At 40.1% G+C, this 17,532-nt stretch overlaps 1 protein-coding gene across 1 annotated transcript in view; it reads left to right on the top strand.

Moving 5' to 3' along the window:
• XIRP2 (xin actin binding repeat containing 2) overlaps nucleotides 1-17,532 on the top strand; it is a 158,872-nt gene that overhangs the window by 74,581 nt on the left and 66,759 nt on the right. The window contains exon 2 of the mRNA XM_048869980.2: nucleotides 13,102-13,255. Within this exon, the coding sequence (XP_048725937.2) occupies nucleotides 13,102-13,255 (154 nt within the window). The remainder of the gene's footprint in view (nucleotides 1-13,101; nucleotides 13,256-17,532) is intronic.

Here is a 17,532-nt window from a genome sequence, read left to right on the forward strand (position 1 = left end):
ATTTTGCACGGACACATATACAGAATCACAATGAGCTTAACGTGAAATAAAGCAGTGCACTAAATAACAAAGAATAAAAAATGATACTTCCTGCATTTTATCTTTATTTTTTCCACTTTTAATTTTTACTTGGGAACTTTTGTAAGAATTACATACCTATTTAGCACTTAATTAAGCACCACTTGGCACTAGCCCAGTGCTCTCTCATTAAGGGGAATTTATGCTAATTCTATCCTAATTAAGCAGCTGTCTTTACTAGTCGCTGTCATTAGGCTAATGAGTTATCTGGGGAGACATCCCAATAAAGCAGTCCTCTTGGTTAAGGTTGTCCCGATTAAAAGGGTGTTTATGGCAACTGTAATATATTTCAGTAACTTTCCGCACAACAGTAAATATTCTCTGAGGGTCAAATCCAGGTCCCAGTGCCTCAGCTACCTTCTGGAGAAATGTGCAATGGGGCAGGGGGAGGAATCCTCCCCGGCTAAGAAGCGGCATTGCAGCTGTTCCACAGAATTAACTTGAGACATTGGACTTAAGTAGCCTAGAGAGTGCCCTTATGTGGCCTCTCTGTGGAAGGTAGAGGGAATAAGAAGAGCTGGGCATTGTCAGATAACTGGCATACTGCTACATAAGAGGCTTCTATAAAACAGGGCTCCATGCTGTGCTGAGCATGCACTTCCTCTGCCTCAAATCCAGTCCTCACTGTACATAGGAATCATACCAAATTCACTGCACAGTGTCCCTCCATTGAGGAAGAGGTGGGAACTTGATTTGTGTGGTAGGGCCCTTACAGAAAATATGGCTGTGGATAATTAATTGTGCAATGTAATGAAAAAAATATAAAATCAACTATGAAGATGAGGAGAAGTCAGTTTGAACATCTGATGGAGAAATAATACTGCACCACAGTTTAATTATATTTTACAAACAATTCCATTAATAATCTCCCCAAATGTCTGTGCAACAATAGAGAAAACATATCTGCAGTTATTCTGCAACATTCCCTGCTCCCCACACACACACACAATTTATTCCAGAGCTCAACCACCACAACAGGGAGTTTTTCCTAATGGCCAACCTAAACCTCTCTTGCTGCAATTTAGCCCATTGTTTCTTGTCCTATCCCCACAGGTTAAGAAGAACAATTTTTCTCCCTCCTCCTTGTAACAACCTTTTATATACTTGAAAACGCTTATCATGTCCCCTCTCAGTCTTCTCTTGTCCAGAATAAACAAAGCATATTTTTTCAATCTTCCCACATAGGTCATGTTTTCTAGACCTTTAATATCTGGACTTTCTCCAACATGTCCACATCTTTCCTGAAATGTGGCACCCAGAACTGGACACTACTCCAGCTGAGGCCCAATCAGCACGGAGTAGAGCGAAAGAATTACTTCTCATGTCTTGCTTACAACACTCCTGCTAACACATCCCAGAATTATGTTAGCTTTTTTTGCAACAGTGTTACACTGCTGACTCATATTTAGCTTGTGGTCCACTATGACCCCCAGATCCCTTTCCAGAATACTGCCTTCCTATGCAGTCATTTCCCATTTTGTATGTATGTAACTGATTTTTCCTTCTTAAGTGGAATACTTTGCATTTGTCCTTATTTAATTTCATCCTTTTTACTTCAGACCATTTCTCCAGTTTGTCCAGATTATTTTGAATTATAATCCTATCCTCAAAAGCACTTGCAACCCCTCCCAGTTTGGTATCATATGCAAACTTTATAAGTGTACTCTCACTATGCGTAGAATAGGACTGCTCACACATTAAGGTAATGCTAAGTAAAGATAGCAAAAAGATGTCCTATATTTGAACAAGAGAAAAGCAAAAATAATATAATGAATGCAATACATTTGAAAGTTCAACTATTGCATCTTAAACCAATGTAACCATCTAATATTTCATCTGATTTTAAAAGGATTTAGTCCTAATTGGGAGAGAAGCAGTTACGATAGTTTCAAATTTCAAATTTGCAAAAAAAACAAAAAAAGCCCACCCAACCAGCAGGGTGGGTTTTTTGAGTGTGTGTGTTATCAGTAAATGGGCTTGTGATAACTTACAATAAAGACTTCAGGGTTTGGTCATCTAAGGTTAATGCTGTTCACATTTTACTTGTGTACTGTAGTGCTACAGATTTATGAAGTACTGTAGTACCGGAGTCCTTTCTCCAAAGAGCTTAGTAAAATACAGAACAAAGACAGATTGGGAGATTTTCTTTAGATCTGGAATGCTTAAACATGCCCTTTGTTTTCCATTTGGATAACACACAATAAGTAAAACTAGGTTACATGCCATGTAATTAGAAAAATAGTATCTTGATATAGTATACAATTCCTTTTCCATTCTTTCTTTTCTCTGTGAAAGTTTATTTCTTGTTTGATTTCTTTGTTATTGATTATGTTAAGTTCCTGTTGGAAGCTAGCAGAAAAGGTTGGTCAAAATTGAAAGTAAATGATCAGATTCCTGTAGTACCGTACTTAACTTCATACAAGAATTGAAAATGTTTACTGTATTGTTTACATTTCATAAGCCTATCACACAAAAAGCATTGGGCACAAAACAAATTAGCATATGCACCTAAAATTAAGGCCATAAAAAGAGAAAAGTCAACAGGGGCTTTGAGGTCACACACCACAAAATATAATGAGCCCCAATCCAGCATTGCTAGTGTCAAGGCTGATTCCCCACTCTGGCACTTTGAGTGTAGAAGATGGGGGCCTGCAAGGACTCTAAAAATTAATACTTGCCACTCCAGGTTTGTATTAAACTCCCAAGGTTACAGCTTTTCTCTGACCTTGGATGGGTAGATGCTGCCACCACCCAAGTGCAGAACTCCTTTGAGTAGGGTGTCCAGATGTCCTGATTTTATAGGGACAGTCCTGATATTTGGGGCTTTGTCTTATATAGGCACCTGTTCCCCCTCCCCCCCCCACCTCCGTCCCGATTTTTCACACTTTCTGTCTGGTCACCCTACCTTTGAGGGACCAGGAAGGCTCACTTGGGAATTCCTTTCTGTGGGGTACCCTTATGCCCTTTCTCACACACACACCCCGGGAAAGAGCTAAGAAAGAAAGAAAAAAAGAAATCAACTGTTGCCACCAGCTAAATAAAAAAAATCATGTCCCCTCTCTGGGAACTCAGGCTATTGCTAGATTTTAAAAGAGCAAATACAAGGATTAAGCACCAAGAATAGCTTTCTTGAGGTCCAGTTTGAAGGTTACAAGCAAAACAAAAACACCTGGGGTTAGCACAAAGGAATCCATAAGTGAATAAAAGGGATAAACATAATCGCATCTTCCTAAACATTTCCTGATCTACTTACATATCTGGGGTTTTAAATTAGTAGTTTCTAGGTATGATAAGGATGATTTTTTTCATATCTGGCCCAAGCTTCTTACAGCATAGCTGCTCTGTCTACCTCTCCCCGGGAGAACAACAACAGACAGACAAAAGGGGAGTCATTTTTCAATTTTAAAAAAGTTCTAGTCTTCCCACTGGCTCTTTTGGCCAGGTGCCCACTCACTTCCTTTTACCTGTACTTAGCAGTGAGACTTTTTAACCCTTTACAGGTAGAGCAATTAGAACAGCAACTAAGAGCAATTTTATAGCTAACTGGCTGGCTGGCTGTCCATAAAAGGGAGCTACTCCCTCCCCCCCTTCATTTATCACAGCAGGGAAGCTTAATTTCTTTGTCGGAACAGGGTCTTGGTGACCACCATAAAAAAATCTCTGAAGTACAATGACTATTTTAGAAATTACCTTTATGCGGAAGTTCATTGCTGTTGTTGATTTAGATTAAGAATCTTAATGTTGTTTCTGTGTCTTTTATTTTAATATACATTCTTATTTTTTTTAATCATTTACTGCTATTGGGTTTCATGAGCAAAATAAGACAATATATAGAAACTTAGCTGTATTTTTATTTAATATAACCGAATCTCAGCATTTCACTAATTTACTTGCCTTAGAGTGTTTTGTCTAATAATTTGCAATTCGGTTGCACAAGAACACAGGACATTTAAATCATCGGAAGGCTTCTATATATAATAATATGGTGCTAATTAGTACCACAGTTCCTGTGGAATTTTCTCTTCAAGATGTCAGCCAACTTTATCATAAGAACTAAATAAAGTTACAAGACAGTTCTGATAAGTCAGTATGTGTGTGTGTATATATATATATATATATAAACTTCTGTTTGTTTGATGTAATTCAAAACGCTGTTTAATAAGGCTGACCAGGCAATGATTGGTTGTAGAAGTCTCCCTCAGGTAATGGTAGCATCTTTATTATTTGGAACTTTTAAAATTAGACTGGAGAAAAAAACTAAAAAATGTACTCTGAGAAGCTGTCCTACTTTGGCAACTGGATTCACTAAATGACCTAGACTGTATTTCACTTTTGATATCATAAAGAGCCTTCATGCATTTTGACTGAAAGTTGGCCTTCAGAAATACCCCTTGCTCTGATGCCTGATAGATGGCCTGAGGGGGCAGAATTAAGGGTGGGTTTTAGGCTGATAAAGAGGTAGTTTGACTTTTACCCCTCCACAGAGCTGCCATATTACTCCTTTGGATTATTCCTAGTGAGCAACTACAGCACTTATTTTCCTTGGCTTTTGTCAATTGTACTAATCTAGGGTCGCGATGCTCCCCTTGATCCACACAACAAGCTATCATTGTTTCTGTGTTTTGCCAGGAAGATTGGTTCCTTGTGGATTCTGTTTTTATCTTCAGATTGTACTGAAATTTTCATTCCTAGTCAAATACTTTATACCTTCTGAGTGGAAACAATGAATCCAGCCCATTTCTAGCCCCTCTGCTCCTTAACTGTCTCATCATCTTGGATTCTATGTCAAGGTGCCATTGCTGAGGCTAAGAATTAGATGACATGTAGGACCCCAAGATTTTAAAACCTTTTCCACTGCTTTTATCAGGAATGCCCCAATATATGTCTATCAGCCCACTGCCCTGATATATGCAATTCCTTCTTTAAAATATCAAGTTGGGCCATTTGATTATCATACACATTGTAAGGAGAGTGATCACTTTAGATAAGCTATTACCAGCAGGAGAGTGGGGTGGGAGGAGGTATTTTTTCATTCTTTGTGTATATATAATAAGATCTTCTAAACTTTCCACAGTATGCATCCGATGAAGTGAGCTGTAGCTCACGAAAGCTTATGCTCAAATAAATTGGTTAGCCTCTAAGGTGCCACAAGTACTCCTTTTCTTTTTTTAAAGAAAATATACAGTTTTTTCTTTTTTAAAGTATGCCCTTTTAAACACAACTCCCTCCCAAACATGTTGAGTATCTCATTCTCAGAATATAGAACTGTTTTAGTTAATTAACATGAACTTAAGACACTTCTTGAACCAAACAGTGACCACCGTGGCTCCATGCAGAGCTCCTCAGAGGACCATCTTTCTCCATGTGCACCTCAGGCTTGATTGACTGCCATCTCGTTAACTTGCTGCAACACAATCACTTTATGAGATAAGCTTCCTGTAACATATTATACACACAGAACTCTTGGTCCCAGAAACTTGGAACTTCATCATTCACTTAAAACCACAGATTCTTATTTGACATTAAAAGCCTGATGTCCAAAAGTGCATGGGGCCAGATTTTCAAGAGCTCCACACCCACAAACACCAGGGGGCAGAGGTTCAAAATTACTCAACACCCAGAAGCTCCCATTGTGATCTAAATTCACTCTAAACTGCACGGCCATGCAGCAGTCTATTAAGTACATCACAGGTGCTCAGGCTGCAGCGGGGAAAAATTCCTCTCCTTGCCGGCCCCAGCCCAGACCCGGCCCTGCCGCAGCTGAGGTAGAGACACCCCTCCCCCCGCTCCAACTAAGCCCGGCCCATCCCTGCCACAACGGGGGGAGAGGCGCTCCTCCCCTAGCCCCAACCCAGCTCTGACCCAGACCTACCGCGCTCAGGGGAGCGGTGTCTATCCTGGGGCCCCAGCCCTGGAGCTACCGCACTGGGGAGCGGCACCTCTCCCCCCCAAGTCCAGGTGCTACTGTGGGGAGAGAGAGCTCCGAGGAGTTCTCTCTCCCTACTGTAGCCGCGGGGCAGCTTGCACCCCAAACCCCTCATCCCTGGCCGCACCCCAGAGCCTGCACCCCCAGCCGGAGTCCTTACCCACCATGCACCACAACCCGCTGCCCCAGCCCTGAGCACCTCATCCCGCCCCCCCCAGAGCCCACATCCCCAGGCAGAGCCCTCATCCCTCCGCACCCCGACCCTCTGCCCCAGCCCTGAGCCCCCTCTCCCAGTTCAAACCCCTTGGCTCTACCCTGCCACATGAATTTTGTTATGTGCACCAATATGAAGGTGATGTGTCACACATCACTTCTGTATTGGTGCACATAACAAAATTCATTCCACACATGGGTGGGAAAAATTAGAGGGAACACTGAGTGTGACACTAATGGCCAGATTGTTAAAAGTGCTGAGAACCCTGACTGATGAGGTCTTCTGAAAGTCTGGTTACTTGTTTTGGCACCTAAGTGGCAGCTCAGCTATTTTGAAAATCTGGCCCCAGTTGTGGGTCCTTAATGCCTATGAAAATCTGACCCTAGCTCACAGAGCAATATTGATGAGCATTTTAAGGAAGTAATATCAACCATGAGTGATGGGCTCCCCAGGGTGCAGCCTGGAACTGTGGGGCCACTGTGCTCCTTTATCTCTCCAGCCTGGGCTGTCTCTAACAATGCCTTGCTAGTGACCAGCAGCAATCCCCTCCAGCTGCTGTTACCACTCAGCAAAACAGCATGTGGAGCCCCATGCCCAGCTATATTGCATGAATGCTTCCAGAGCCATTCATGAATCAAACAGAGAAAGGCACCAGAGCCAAAACCCACCAGCTCCCAGTACTGTACCTTGGGAATATACCATTTTCATTGCTCAAGATGAGTAGTGCAAATGTATTAATTGGTTCACCACTTCATCAGTGGAAAGTGGATATACACCAACCTTTGCAAAATCTGAGCAGATTTCCCACACACTTCACACAAACTCACTGGTAAAGATAAACAGTAAAACACATTTATTGACTACAAAAGATAGATTTTAAGTGATATTAAGTGATAGACAAAATGTCAGATTTAGTTACCAAAATAAAATAAAATAAATAATTCAAATGAATTCAAACTGGAACAGGTACAGAGAAGGGCTACTAGGATGATCCAAGGAATGGAAAACTTGTCTTATGAAAAGAGACTCAAGGAGGTTGGCTTGTTTAGCCTAACTAAAAGAAGGTTGAGGGGAGATATGATTGCTCTCTATAAATATATCAGAGGGATAAATACCGGAGAGGGAGAGGAATTATTTAAGCTCAGTACCAATGTGGACACAAGAACAAATGGATATAAACTGGCCACCAGGAAGTTTAGACTTGAAATTAGACGAAGGTTTCTAACCATCAGAGGAGTGAAGTTTTGGAATAGCCTTCCAAGGGAAGCAGTGGGGGCAAAAGAACTATCTGGCTTTAAGATTAAACTCAGTAAGTTTATGGAGGAGATGGTATGATGGGATAACATGATTTTGGTAATTAAATATTCATGGTAAATAGGCCCAATGGCCTGTGATGGGATATTAGATGGGGTGGGATCTGAGTTACCCAGGAAAGAATTTTCTGTAGTTTCTGGCTGGTGAATCTTGCCCATATGCTCAGGGTTTAGCTGATCACCATATTTGGGGTCGGGAAGGAATTTTCCTCCAGGGCAGATTGGAAGAGGCCCTGGAGGTTTTTCGCCTTCCTTTGTAGCATGGGGCACGGGTCACTTGCTAGAGGATTCTCTGCTCCTTGAAGTCTTTAAACCATGATTTGAGGACTTCAATAGCTCAGACATAGGTGAGAAGTTTTTTGCAGGAGTGGTGGGTGAAATTCTGTGGCCTGCATTGTGCAGGAGGTCAGACTAGATGATCATAATGGTCCCTTCTGACCTAAATATCTATGAATCTAAATATATATATATATATATAATCACGCAGTCTAAACTCTCAACCCTATTAGACTGGGCAACATCTAGATTAAGCAATTTTTCTTTCCCCACTGGATTTGCAGTTCATAGTACACAGATTTCACCCTTGAAATCTGGGCCAATCTCCTCATTTGCAGTCTTCAGAGTGTCCTTGTTTTTTGCAGCGTAGGAGGGTGAAGGAGGAAGGCCAAGCGTGGGCCCCCTATGTTCGGTTTTATACCCTCAGTCCATGTGCTTGGAAAACACAAGTCCAGGCATGTCTGGGTGGGCATGAGTCTCCAGGCAAGGTTGAGCGATTCCCCTGGTTGAGCAATTCCACCTCATACAGGTGAGTCATTGAATTGTAGCTCCCTTGTTGATGGGTTGTTTAACACCACACCCGAGTGCTGGTTACTTTTCCTTACTGTTGCCTCTGTGGAGCTAATATCTGGCTGATTCCCCAACTTACAGCATGTTTTAGTGACAACCATACAATACAATTCTCATAACTTCATATGCATTAATATTAAACATATATGGAGAGAGAGATGACATTCAGCAGGTCATAACCTTTGCCCTGATACCTTACAAGGCATGCTTTATATGTAAGATCACGATTATATAAAAATGAGGAATATGGGGATTACAGGACACTCCCCCAAGGTATAGAATGTCACACCACAATACTATTAAAGCAAGAGAAAGACCTAGATCTATATATAGGCTTCTCATTTGGGTGCCCTGAAAACTTGCTCAGTCACCACTCATTCTGATATGCTGAAAAAATGTGTCATTTATGTTTTTTTTTTAAAAAGTAGACCCCCTTGATTCCCTGCCTCTTTATATGATGCTATCTTTCCCCTCTACTCCGCGAGTTTTTACACTGTATAATTTACCTCCATACCAGATACTTTGTTTTGGAATAACAATGCCAGTATGGGAGTGGTCATTGCCTGAACTCTGCCTCCAGGTCATGGGTCACTTAAAAAAATCATACTTTTTTAATTTTATTTTTTATATTTTAGCACTGTGAGTTTTTCAAGGGTTTTAAATCTTCCTGGTACCTAAAGATGATATTGAACTAAACTATCACTTTTATGTACTCCCATCTGATTCTGATTAAAGACTTTTAAAAGCCCATCACTGATTTACCTGAAATACATCTGAAATCAAATTATATCTATGTGTGTGTATATATATCACACATACACACACGCCTGTTTTTAAATGTTAATTTGTCTTTTTCTTTGTGGCCTTGTCAGCTGGTTTTTGTTCTAAAACATGTCCTATTTAGCCATTTTAGATAAGCTCATATGATTCTGAGAGCTCACCGTTGCCTTATTTGCATAAAAATAAAGACAAAAATTGTCTGGAGTACAAAACCAATGTAACAATGAAATACTTCAGGGCCCTGTTGAAGAAAATGAAAAAGTTTTTAGCAAATTACAAGATCTTATTCTGTGCTTTAAAGATGTATAGTATTTTCTTTCCAAATAAGGAAAATTAACTGTGCAAATGTACGACATACAGTAGCAGTAAGTACCTTCATCTCATCAGGGATTACATTGCAGGTTTTCAGATCAATCAAGTCCAGTACAGTACTCTTCTAGGTTCAAAGATGAATCAAATGAAAATAGAGTGTAAGGGCCTGATTCTCATTTACACTAAAGCCACAGTACCTGACTTTGGCAATGTAAAGGGCCCTTAAGATGTGTGTAAATGTAATTTATGTTCATTTTAAGGCTCCTTTGCATTGCTGAAGAGTTGTGAAGCAGTCTTGGCATACTTGAGAATCAGGCCCTAATAGAACTAGGGACAGCAAGGCATATTGATAGACCAACCTGACTTGATAAAACCACTAGGACTTCCAAAGCTACCAACAGGAGTTTTCTTTAAAAAAGGGAAGAAGGAGGATCCTGGGAACTACAGGCCAGTCAGCCTCACCTCAGTCCCTGGAAAAATCATGGAGCAGGTCCTCAAAGAATCAATCCTGAAGCACTTGCATGAGAGGAAAGTGATCAGGAACAGCCAGCATGGATTCACCAAGGGAAGGTCATGCCTGACTAATCTAATCGCCTTTTATGATGAGATTACTGGTTCTGTGGATGAAGGGAAAGCAGTGGATGTATTGTTTCTTGACTTTAGCAAAGCTTTTGACACGGTCTCCCACAGTATTCTTGTCAGCAAGTTAAGGAAGTATGGGCTGGAAGAATGCACTATAAGGTGGGTAGAAAGCTGGCTAGATTGTCGGGCTCAACGGGTAGTTATCAATGGCTCCATGTCTAGTTGGCAGCCGGTATCAAGTGGAGTGCCCCAAGGGTCGGTCCTGGGGCCGGTTTTGTTCAATATCTTCATAAATGATCTGGAGGATGGTGTGGATTGCACTCTCAGCAAATTTGCGGATGATACTAAACTGGGAGGAGTGGTAGATACGCTGGAGGGGAGGGATAGGATACAGAAGGACCTAGACAAATTGGAGGATTGGGCCAAAAGAAATCTGATGAGGTTCAATAAGGATAAGTGCAGGGTCCTGCACTTAGGACGGAAGAACCCAATGCACAGCTACAGACTAGGGACCGAATGGCTAGGCAGCAGTTCTGCGGAAAAGGACCTAGGGGTGACAGTGGACGAGAAGCTGGATATGAGTCAGCAGTGTGCCCTTGTTGCCAAGAAGGCCAATGGCATTTTGGGATGTATAAGTAGGGGCATAGCGAGCAGATCGAGGGACGTGATCGTTCCCCTCTATTCGACATTGGTGAGGCCTCATCTGGAGTACTGTGTCCAGTTTTGGGCCCCACACTTCAAGAAGGATGTGGATAAATTGGAGAGAGTCCAGCGAAGGGCAACAAAAATAATTAGGGGTCTGGAACACATGAGTTATGAGGAGAGGCTGAGGGAGCTGGGATTGTTTAGCCTGCAGAAGAGAAGAATGAGGGGGGATTTGATAGCTGCTTTCAACTACCTGAAAGGGGGTTCCAAAGAGGATGGCTCTAGACTGTTCTCAATGGTAGCAGATGACAGAACGAGGAGTAATGGTCTCAAGCTTCAGTGGGGGAGGTTTAGATTGGATATTAGGAAAAACTTTTTCACTAAGAGGGTGGTGAAACACTGGAATGCGTTACCTAGGGAGGTGGTAGAATCTCCTTCCTTAGAGGTTTTTAAGGTCAGGCTTGACAAAGCCCTGGCTGGGATGATTTAACTGGGAATTGGTCCTGCTTCGAGCAGGGGGTTGGACTAGATGACCTTCTGGGGTCCCTTCCAACCCTTATATTCTATGATTCTATGATTCTAAGGACCTAAATACCACCAGTGGATGGATTCTTCATGAACTTGGCTTTTTGCTTAGAAAATAATGGTATGGATAAGCTCAACATTCTGATGTGAACTTGGTTAGTAGAGTTCCTGCTCCATTGCTACTCACCCACCTATCAGATTAGTTAGCATGACTCTTATAGATGCAAAAAGGCATATGATTGTTGTGAAGTGCTTTTCATCCCCCAGGGTGACCAGATAGCAAGCATGAAGAATCAGGATGGGAGGAAATAGGCACCTATATAAGACAAAGCCCTGAATATTGGGACTGTCCCTATAAAATCGGGACATCTGGCCACCCTACTCCTCCCCTCCCCCAACATTTCCACTTTATTAGTCTTAATGGGTTGGTTCTAAGATAGGTCTCAGCCATGCCTGCATTTTCAGAGGAGCAATTTTGTTTCTGTTGACAACTGTGTCCATAATTTTGTACCTAGAGTTCATTATGATACAAAAATGGAGGTGCTGTCTGAAAATCAGGCACCACATCTTTTGAACAGCACTCTGCAATATACAAGCTTTTATATGTATGAGTGTTTCACCTTGTAATTTGTCACTGAGCGTTCTGTAAACACTCTTAGATAATAAAATAATACTACAAAGAGTGGAAGGTACCAGCAACAAATTTTATTTCTTTAAATGTTGTGATTAAGTGTGTTCAAATATTTCACAACACTGAAAAAGTGTTGAGTAATTCTTGCTCTAATTTATATTCTCGCCACAAAATTTGCCGAATAGACGTTTATCAAAAGAGCTTTGTCTTTTAAGATGACAGATATGAGAAAATATAATATAGGAAGTTATATACTGTAATAAGAGTATTTGAAAAGCTATGAGCTGTTATATTCCATTTTCACATAGCTCTAGTTACAGTATATTTAAAAAGCAGTAAATGTCATAAGTAACTTGTTTGTCATGTCTCTGCTTTATAGTTGTTTGGAAAATGTACCCTCTTTATACTCTCAGTTTACAGGGATCTGTCAGCCTATTCCCTTGAAATATAAAGTAAATTTTTACTGCTGGAGCCGTCTCGGCTCACTTACTTAATTTAAAGGCTTTGTCCAAAGCTTTAGATCCAATGTGCCCAAGATGGTGAACAGGTCTGTACTAAGTGGCACATCACGTGGGGGAACAAACAGCATGCCAAAGCATCCAATTCAGTGACACTGTAGTTTTGGTTTAGAAACTATTCACTCATTTTGTTTCAAAGTACTGTAGACGTTTTTTGTGGTGATAACTGTAGTAACTGTAAAGGTGGAACGATGGTCCATTGTGATTAATAAAATGCATTTGAAATATCATAACAGGGTTAACATTATATTAAAAATCAAATTGTTGACTAAGACACACACTGCGTACGTCTGCTCTGACCCATCTTTTAATGTTTATATATGTTACATACCAATTAATGAAATTCCGTTTGTCCACTTTTCTTTGAACAAATATACATCTTATGTGAGCAATTGGTGTCTTTTATTGTGACACTTATCACCGCGGTTTCTCTTTCTTGGGGAGGAGCGGGTGCGGGGGAACCATGAAAGAAACACCAAATGAGAACGGCAAGCTATTGCCAGGCATTACCATTTGTTGAAATGTAAACTAAGCAGCAGCCATGCATTTGTAACTCTCTGCAAAGTTATAAGAGATTTACCCTGTAACATACTGGAAAACATCACTCATGAAATGGAATCCCCTTGCCCCCCTCCCCACTCCACGCCTCCTCACACCCTCCTCCCCCAGAAAACCACATCTGTTTCCTACTGATAGCTTTGAACACACATCCCCTTAATGTCTTCTAACAGGAAGTAGAAATTGAGAGAAGTTTGCATTCACCAACATACAAAAATCAGCCTGGGAGCCATTCCATCATTTCTGTGAAAGATTCAGACGCGAAAGGTGGGAAAACATTTTTTGACAAGATGTCATCTGAAAATGGTCAGAACAACAGCTCTGAAGGTTAGCTAACGCTTTGATCTGATTCCTTGCTTTTGTACCTTGTACTGAACAAGTAAGGTAAAGAATATGTGTGTGTGTTTGTTTAAAAAGTAAAACAAAACTGATGATACAGTATATGGTTTTGTTTTTAAGAAAATGGCATAGGCTGCACTAAAACATAAATTTAGTTGACATCCCTTTAATTTTTCACGTTGGGATTTTCTTTGTAAAGTAGCTATGTGAAATAGGTTATTAGCACTATTGCAAAAAAGACCTCAACACACATAACTCTCTCTGTTTTCCCCCAAAGATAGTGCTGTTACAATAGAAAAAAAGTGCATTGCATAGAACAATGCACTTGATCATCAAAGTGACAAAGGAGAATCGTAGTTGTATAATCAAAGCTGCACATAAGAAAAGAATTAGATGTGTTTATCAATTGTAAAAAAAAAAAAAGGGTTTCCATCTTTTCTTTTTCAGATGATTACCCTAAATGTGTTTAATGATTTTAGGATAAAATATGACAGAATTGTGTCACAGTTTTTAGGAATATGTTATATCATTTTGATTTATTAATTGTTTTGTAAATGTCATTAAAATGTTAATAGCTCATATGCCTGAGATTGCACTGTTACCATAATTTTCAATAATGACAGAGCCACAGAATACAGTACTTTGCTAAAAATACAGACACCATTAATCGTTTCTGAAGAGGCAATAACTGGATTGTACATTTTGGTAATATGGAGTTAGCAATGTGTTTGTTAAAAATAATAATTAATAATAATAATAATAATAATAAAGCCCCATTGCACTTCTCTCTGTGTGTAAATTGCCCAGACCTTCAGCTTGCTACTCAAGTTGACCCTATCAATAAAGAAATAAAAAAAAACAATATATCCTATCTCCTCGCTTCCCGCAATGATACTTCTTTAACCACGGTTTAGTGTAATACATATTCAGTACAGAGGAGACCAATTCCATATGACACCCAGGAACCAAATTAAGCTCTCTGTTCCACACATACAGTAATAATGAGACAATTGGAGCGACTAGCAAATGGGATAAGAACCTTTGGATCAGGACTTAGATGATAAAGTATATTAATGCATCAGTTCTGGAGAGTTCATGGCAAATCCTGGTTCAGAACGCATCTGAAAATTACTTTGATGGTCTCAACCTCATCCCCAGATTTTCACGTGATATCAGGACAATATTATACAATTTGGCCCAATGGTTGCTAAAGAGAGAGGTCCAGTACTAGAACAGCAAAGTTGTTGTGACTTGCAGGTTATGGTTATATTACACTGCTGCTATTAATCCCTTACTATTATGAGCATAAAATACATCTATATAATTTAAAATGGAGATGGGTGTGAGGTGTTAAATTTGGATTGAGATCAAGATTTGTATTCAAACTTTTCCCAAATTCAGGGTAGTTCATACTCAGATTTTGGTTCGGGTTCATGATAGAGATAAACCAGAGCTGGGAAGTTTGGATCTGGATTTGGATCTGAAATGTTTCAAAATTTGTTCCTGAGGAGGGTCCAATCCAGAATCTTGGTTAGGAAAACCTATTCCTGGTAGGTGTTCTGCCACTAGAGGCCTGTGTTAGAGCTTACACAGGCAAAGGCTGATGTAAACTTGGTCTGAATCTTTTTTGAACAGTATACGTTCCCTTTGATAATCAGCCAACTGGGGATCATCTCCACTTACAGAGACCCTGAAGCATTTAAGCCAGTGTCACCCTGAGCAACTACCTACATTATAATGCATGTGGGTTGATGAAGAACAAAGCACCGTAAATGTCAGCATAAATAAAATTAGCTTCAACCTCGGTACTGAAGAAGGGAACATTAAGAACTGTTAAATAGGTGGAGATGGTGGCAACACCTTTTTATCTCTCAGCCTGTTCATGTTAGTCCATGCGAGAGGTCTGTGCACCCTGTAGCATGGCCATCTCCTTTTCCTCTGTTTTGTCAATTAACTAACGCCCTAACATCATCGTTGCTGATCCCATCTTCCTAAATACAGGCTGCAGTGTGGTTCAGTGAATTAGGAGATTTGCCATTGCCTTGGTGTGTGGTCTTGGGCAAGTCCCTTAACCACTCTTCCTCCGTTTCCACTTCAGTAAAGTGGGAATAGGAATTCATACTCACCCTTGTAAAATATTGTGATCTTTGTGTGACAGAGATGGCAGTTTCCTGAAATAAACCATACTGAATTAAGTTTATGTATTTGAGGAGTTGTATTTGTACAAAGAATGCAAATGTTTATGTATTATTGTGGAATGGTATATAACTTCTTTAAGGAGAAGACATGGCTAATGTAAACCCTGGCAAGAGTTATAAGCTTTAAAGGACTCTTTGAGACAATGTGCCAGACAAAGAAAATTAAGTGGGATTCCTAGAAAATACTTGGGAGGAGGAGAATGCAAATTATCCACCTCTGGATCCATCCTCAGAGAGAGACCCATTGTCTGGCTGATTACCTATTTACCGTCCCTTCAAAGACCCAAGCTGGATAAAGGAGTGACTCTCAGATTCAGGAGGGTACTTGTTTTGAGTCGAAGCGGTTCTGAACTGGTAACCACAGAAAAACCCTTAATTGGGGGTGTGAAGGACTGTTAACCGGCCAGAGCCCTTAGTGGAGTTGGGGTGTTGTCTGGTAAGCTTATTAGCATGCGTGTAGGTTCTTCTATTGTTTTAATATGTTTTCTCTGTAATGTTTTCACCTGAAGTATACATGTGCTTGCTGAGAAAGATCTGTGTGATAACTTAACTGTAGCAGTTACACTGTCTACCATCACTGAGGAGAAAAAGTAGGCCTGCTCAAGCAGTCTGACTTTGCTGGGAAATTCACAGAGTAGACAGGGAGCTGTGCAACCTGGAAAAACTCAGGTAAGGAGGGAGAGAGACATTTGTTTCTGTCCAAAAGAGACGATGGCTGGAGAGCTGGAAACATAAGAATGGATGCCCTTGCTGGATCATAAACAGGAAATACAGTTGCAGTTGCCCTGACCTGTGACACTGTGGGTGAATAGTACCGTTTGAGTGCTTTGTATTATTATTGTACAACTCTAATACTGCAGTTGAATGTGATGTTTAAACAAACAACTGGAACCAGCCTACCAAAAGCATTGTCACTAGTACTGAAAATACAAAAGAACAGATGAAATGGAGTTCATGTGGCTGGTTCTATGTATCCCCCTCAATTAAATATCCAGTGGTGAGATCAATTTTGATCAATTTCCCTGAAGAGAAAAGCTATATTTAAGCAAATCATGATGAAACGAAGCATCTTGAATAAAGAACAAAAGGAACAAAATCTGATACTTGTGTGAACTTGAGCCTATGTGCACTTCAACTTAACCGTTATAGTCACTGAGTCAGAGCAGATTCCAAAGCTGCATTTGGAGGCTGTCTGGAATCTTTAGCTGATGGAAGATTACTATTCTGAGAAATATGCTATTAAAGGGCTACTCATTAAATGTTTTCTCCAAGGCAGCTCATAAATCTGCACCCTGGAATGATGTAAGAGGTACCCTAACATTTATAATGGTTAGTTTGTCAACCCAGTTTGAGCCCAGTTAAGTTGTAATGCAGATTATTAAGTAAAATGACATCATAGGATAATATAAAAGATGAGACACTACTTGCTAAAAATCAATTTTTTCACTTGGTCTTAGATGGAATTGAACATTTAAATCATATTGTTAAGAGTGTTATGACATTGTATGCCTATATTTCAGGAATTTATTACCCAGCCATTATATCATAAAGCTAAAACTTTTTTTCTGTTTAAAAAAAAATTGACTTTTTTTAGTTTTAGTGACTCAAAAGAATCCATTTATTTGGTTTCATATAGTTTTGTTCTCCATGTTATAGTTAAGAAGAAAGGATTGATTTTTTTAATGACACCTTTGAGGCATTAAATCCTCACTATGGACCTATTTCTTTCTTTTGATTCAATTTGTCAGTCTTCCAGGTGCTTTTACAAATTTGTATTGTAGAACATGAAAACAGAATTCAGGTAAGACACAAGGGATGAAATTCTGGGTCCACTGAAGTCTGTGGCAAAGCTCCTATTGACTTTAGTGTGTTCAGAATTTCACCTTACATATATAATGAGATAGGCCACCCATTGAACAGCATAAAAATGCTTGCCAACCATCACAATTAAAACCATAATATTTATCACAACTCTCTAGCATTAAACCCACTCCCTTCCCAAAATCCCCAGATGAGCCTCCTAGTGTGCCCAGAAGATTTACAGATTTGGACTCTGGCAGACCACAG

Source organism: Caretta caretta, chromosome 11 (genome assembly GCF_965140235.1).
Source record: "Caretta caretta isolate rCarCar2 chromosome 11, rCarCar1.hap1, whole genome shotgun sequence".
In the NCBI taxonomy this organism is placed as follows: domain Eukaryota; kingdom Metazoa; phylum Chordata; order Testudines; family Cheloniidae; genus Caretta; species Caretta caretta.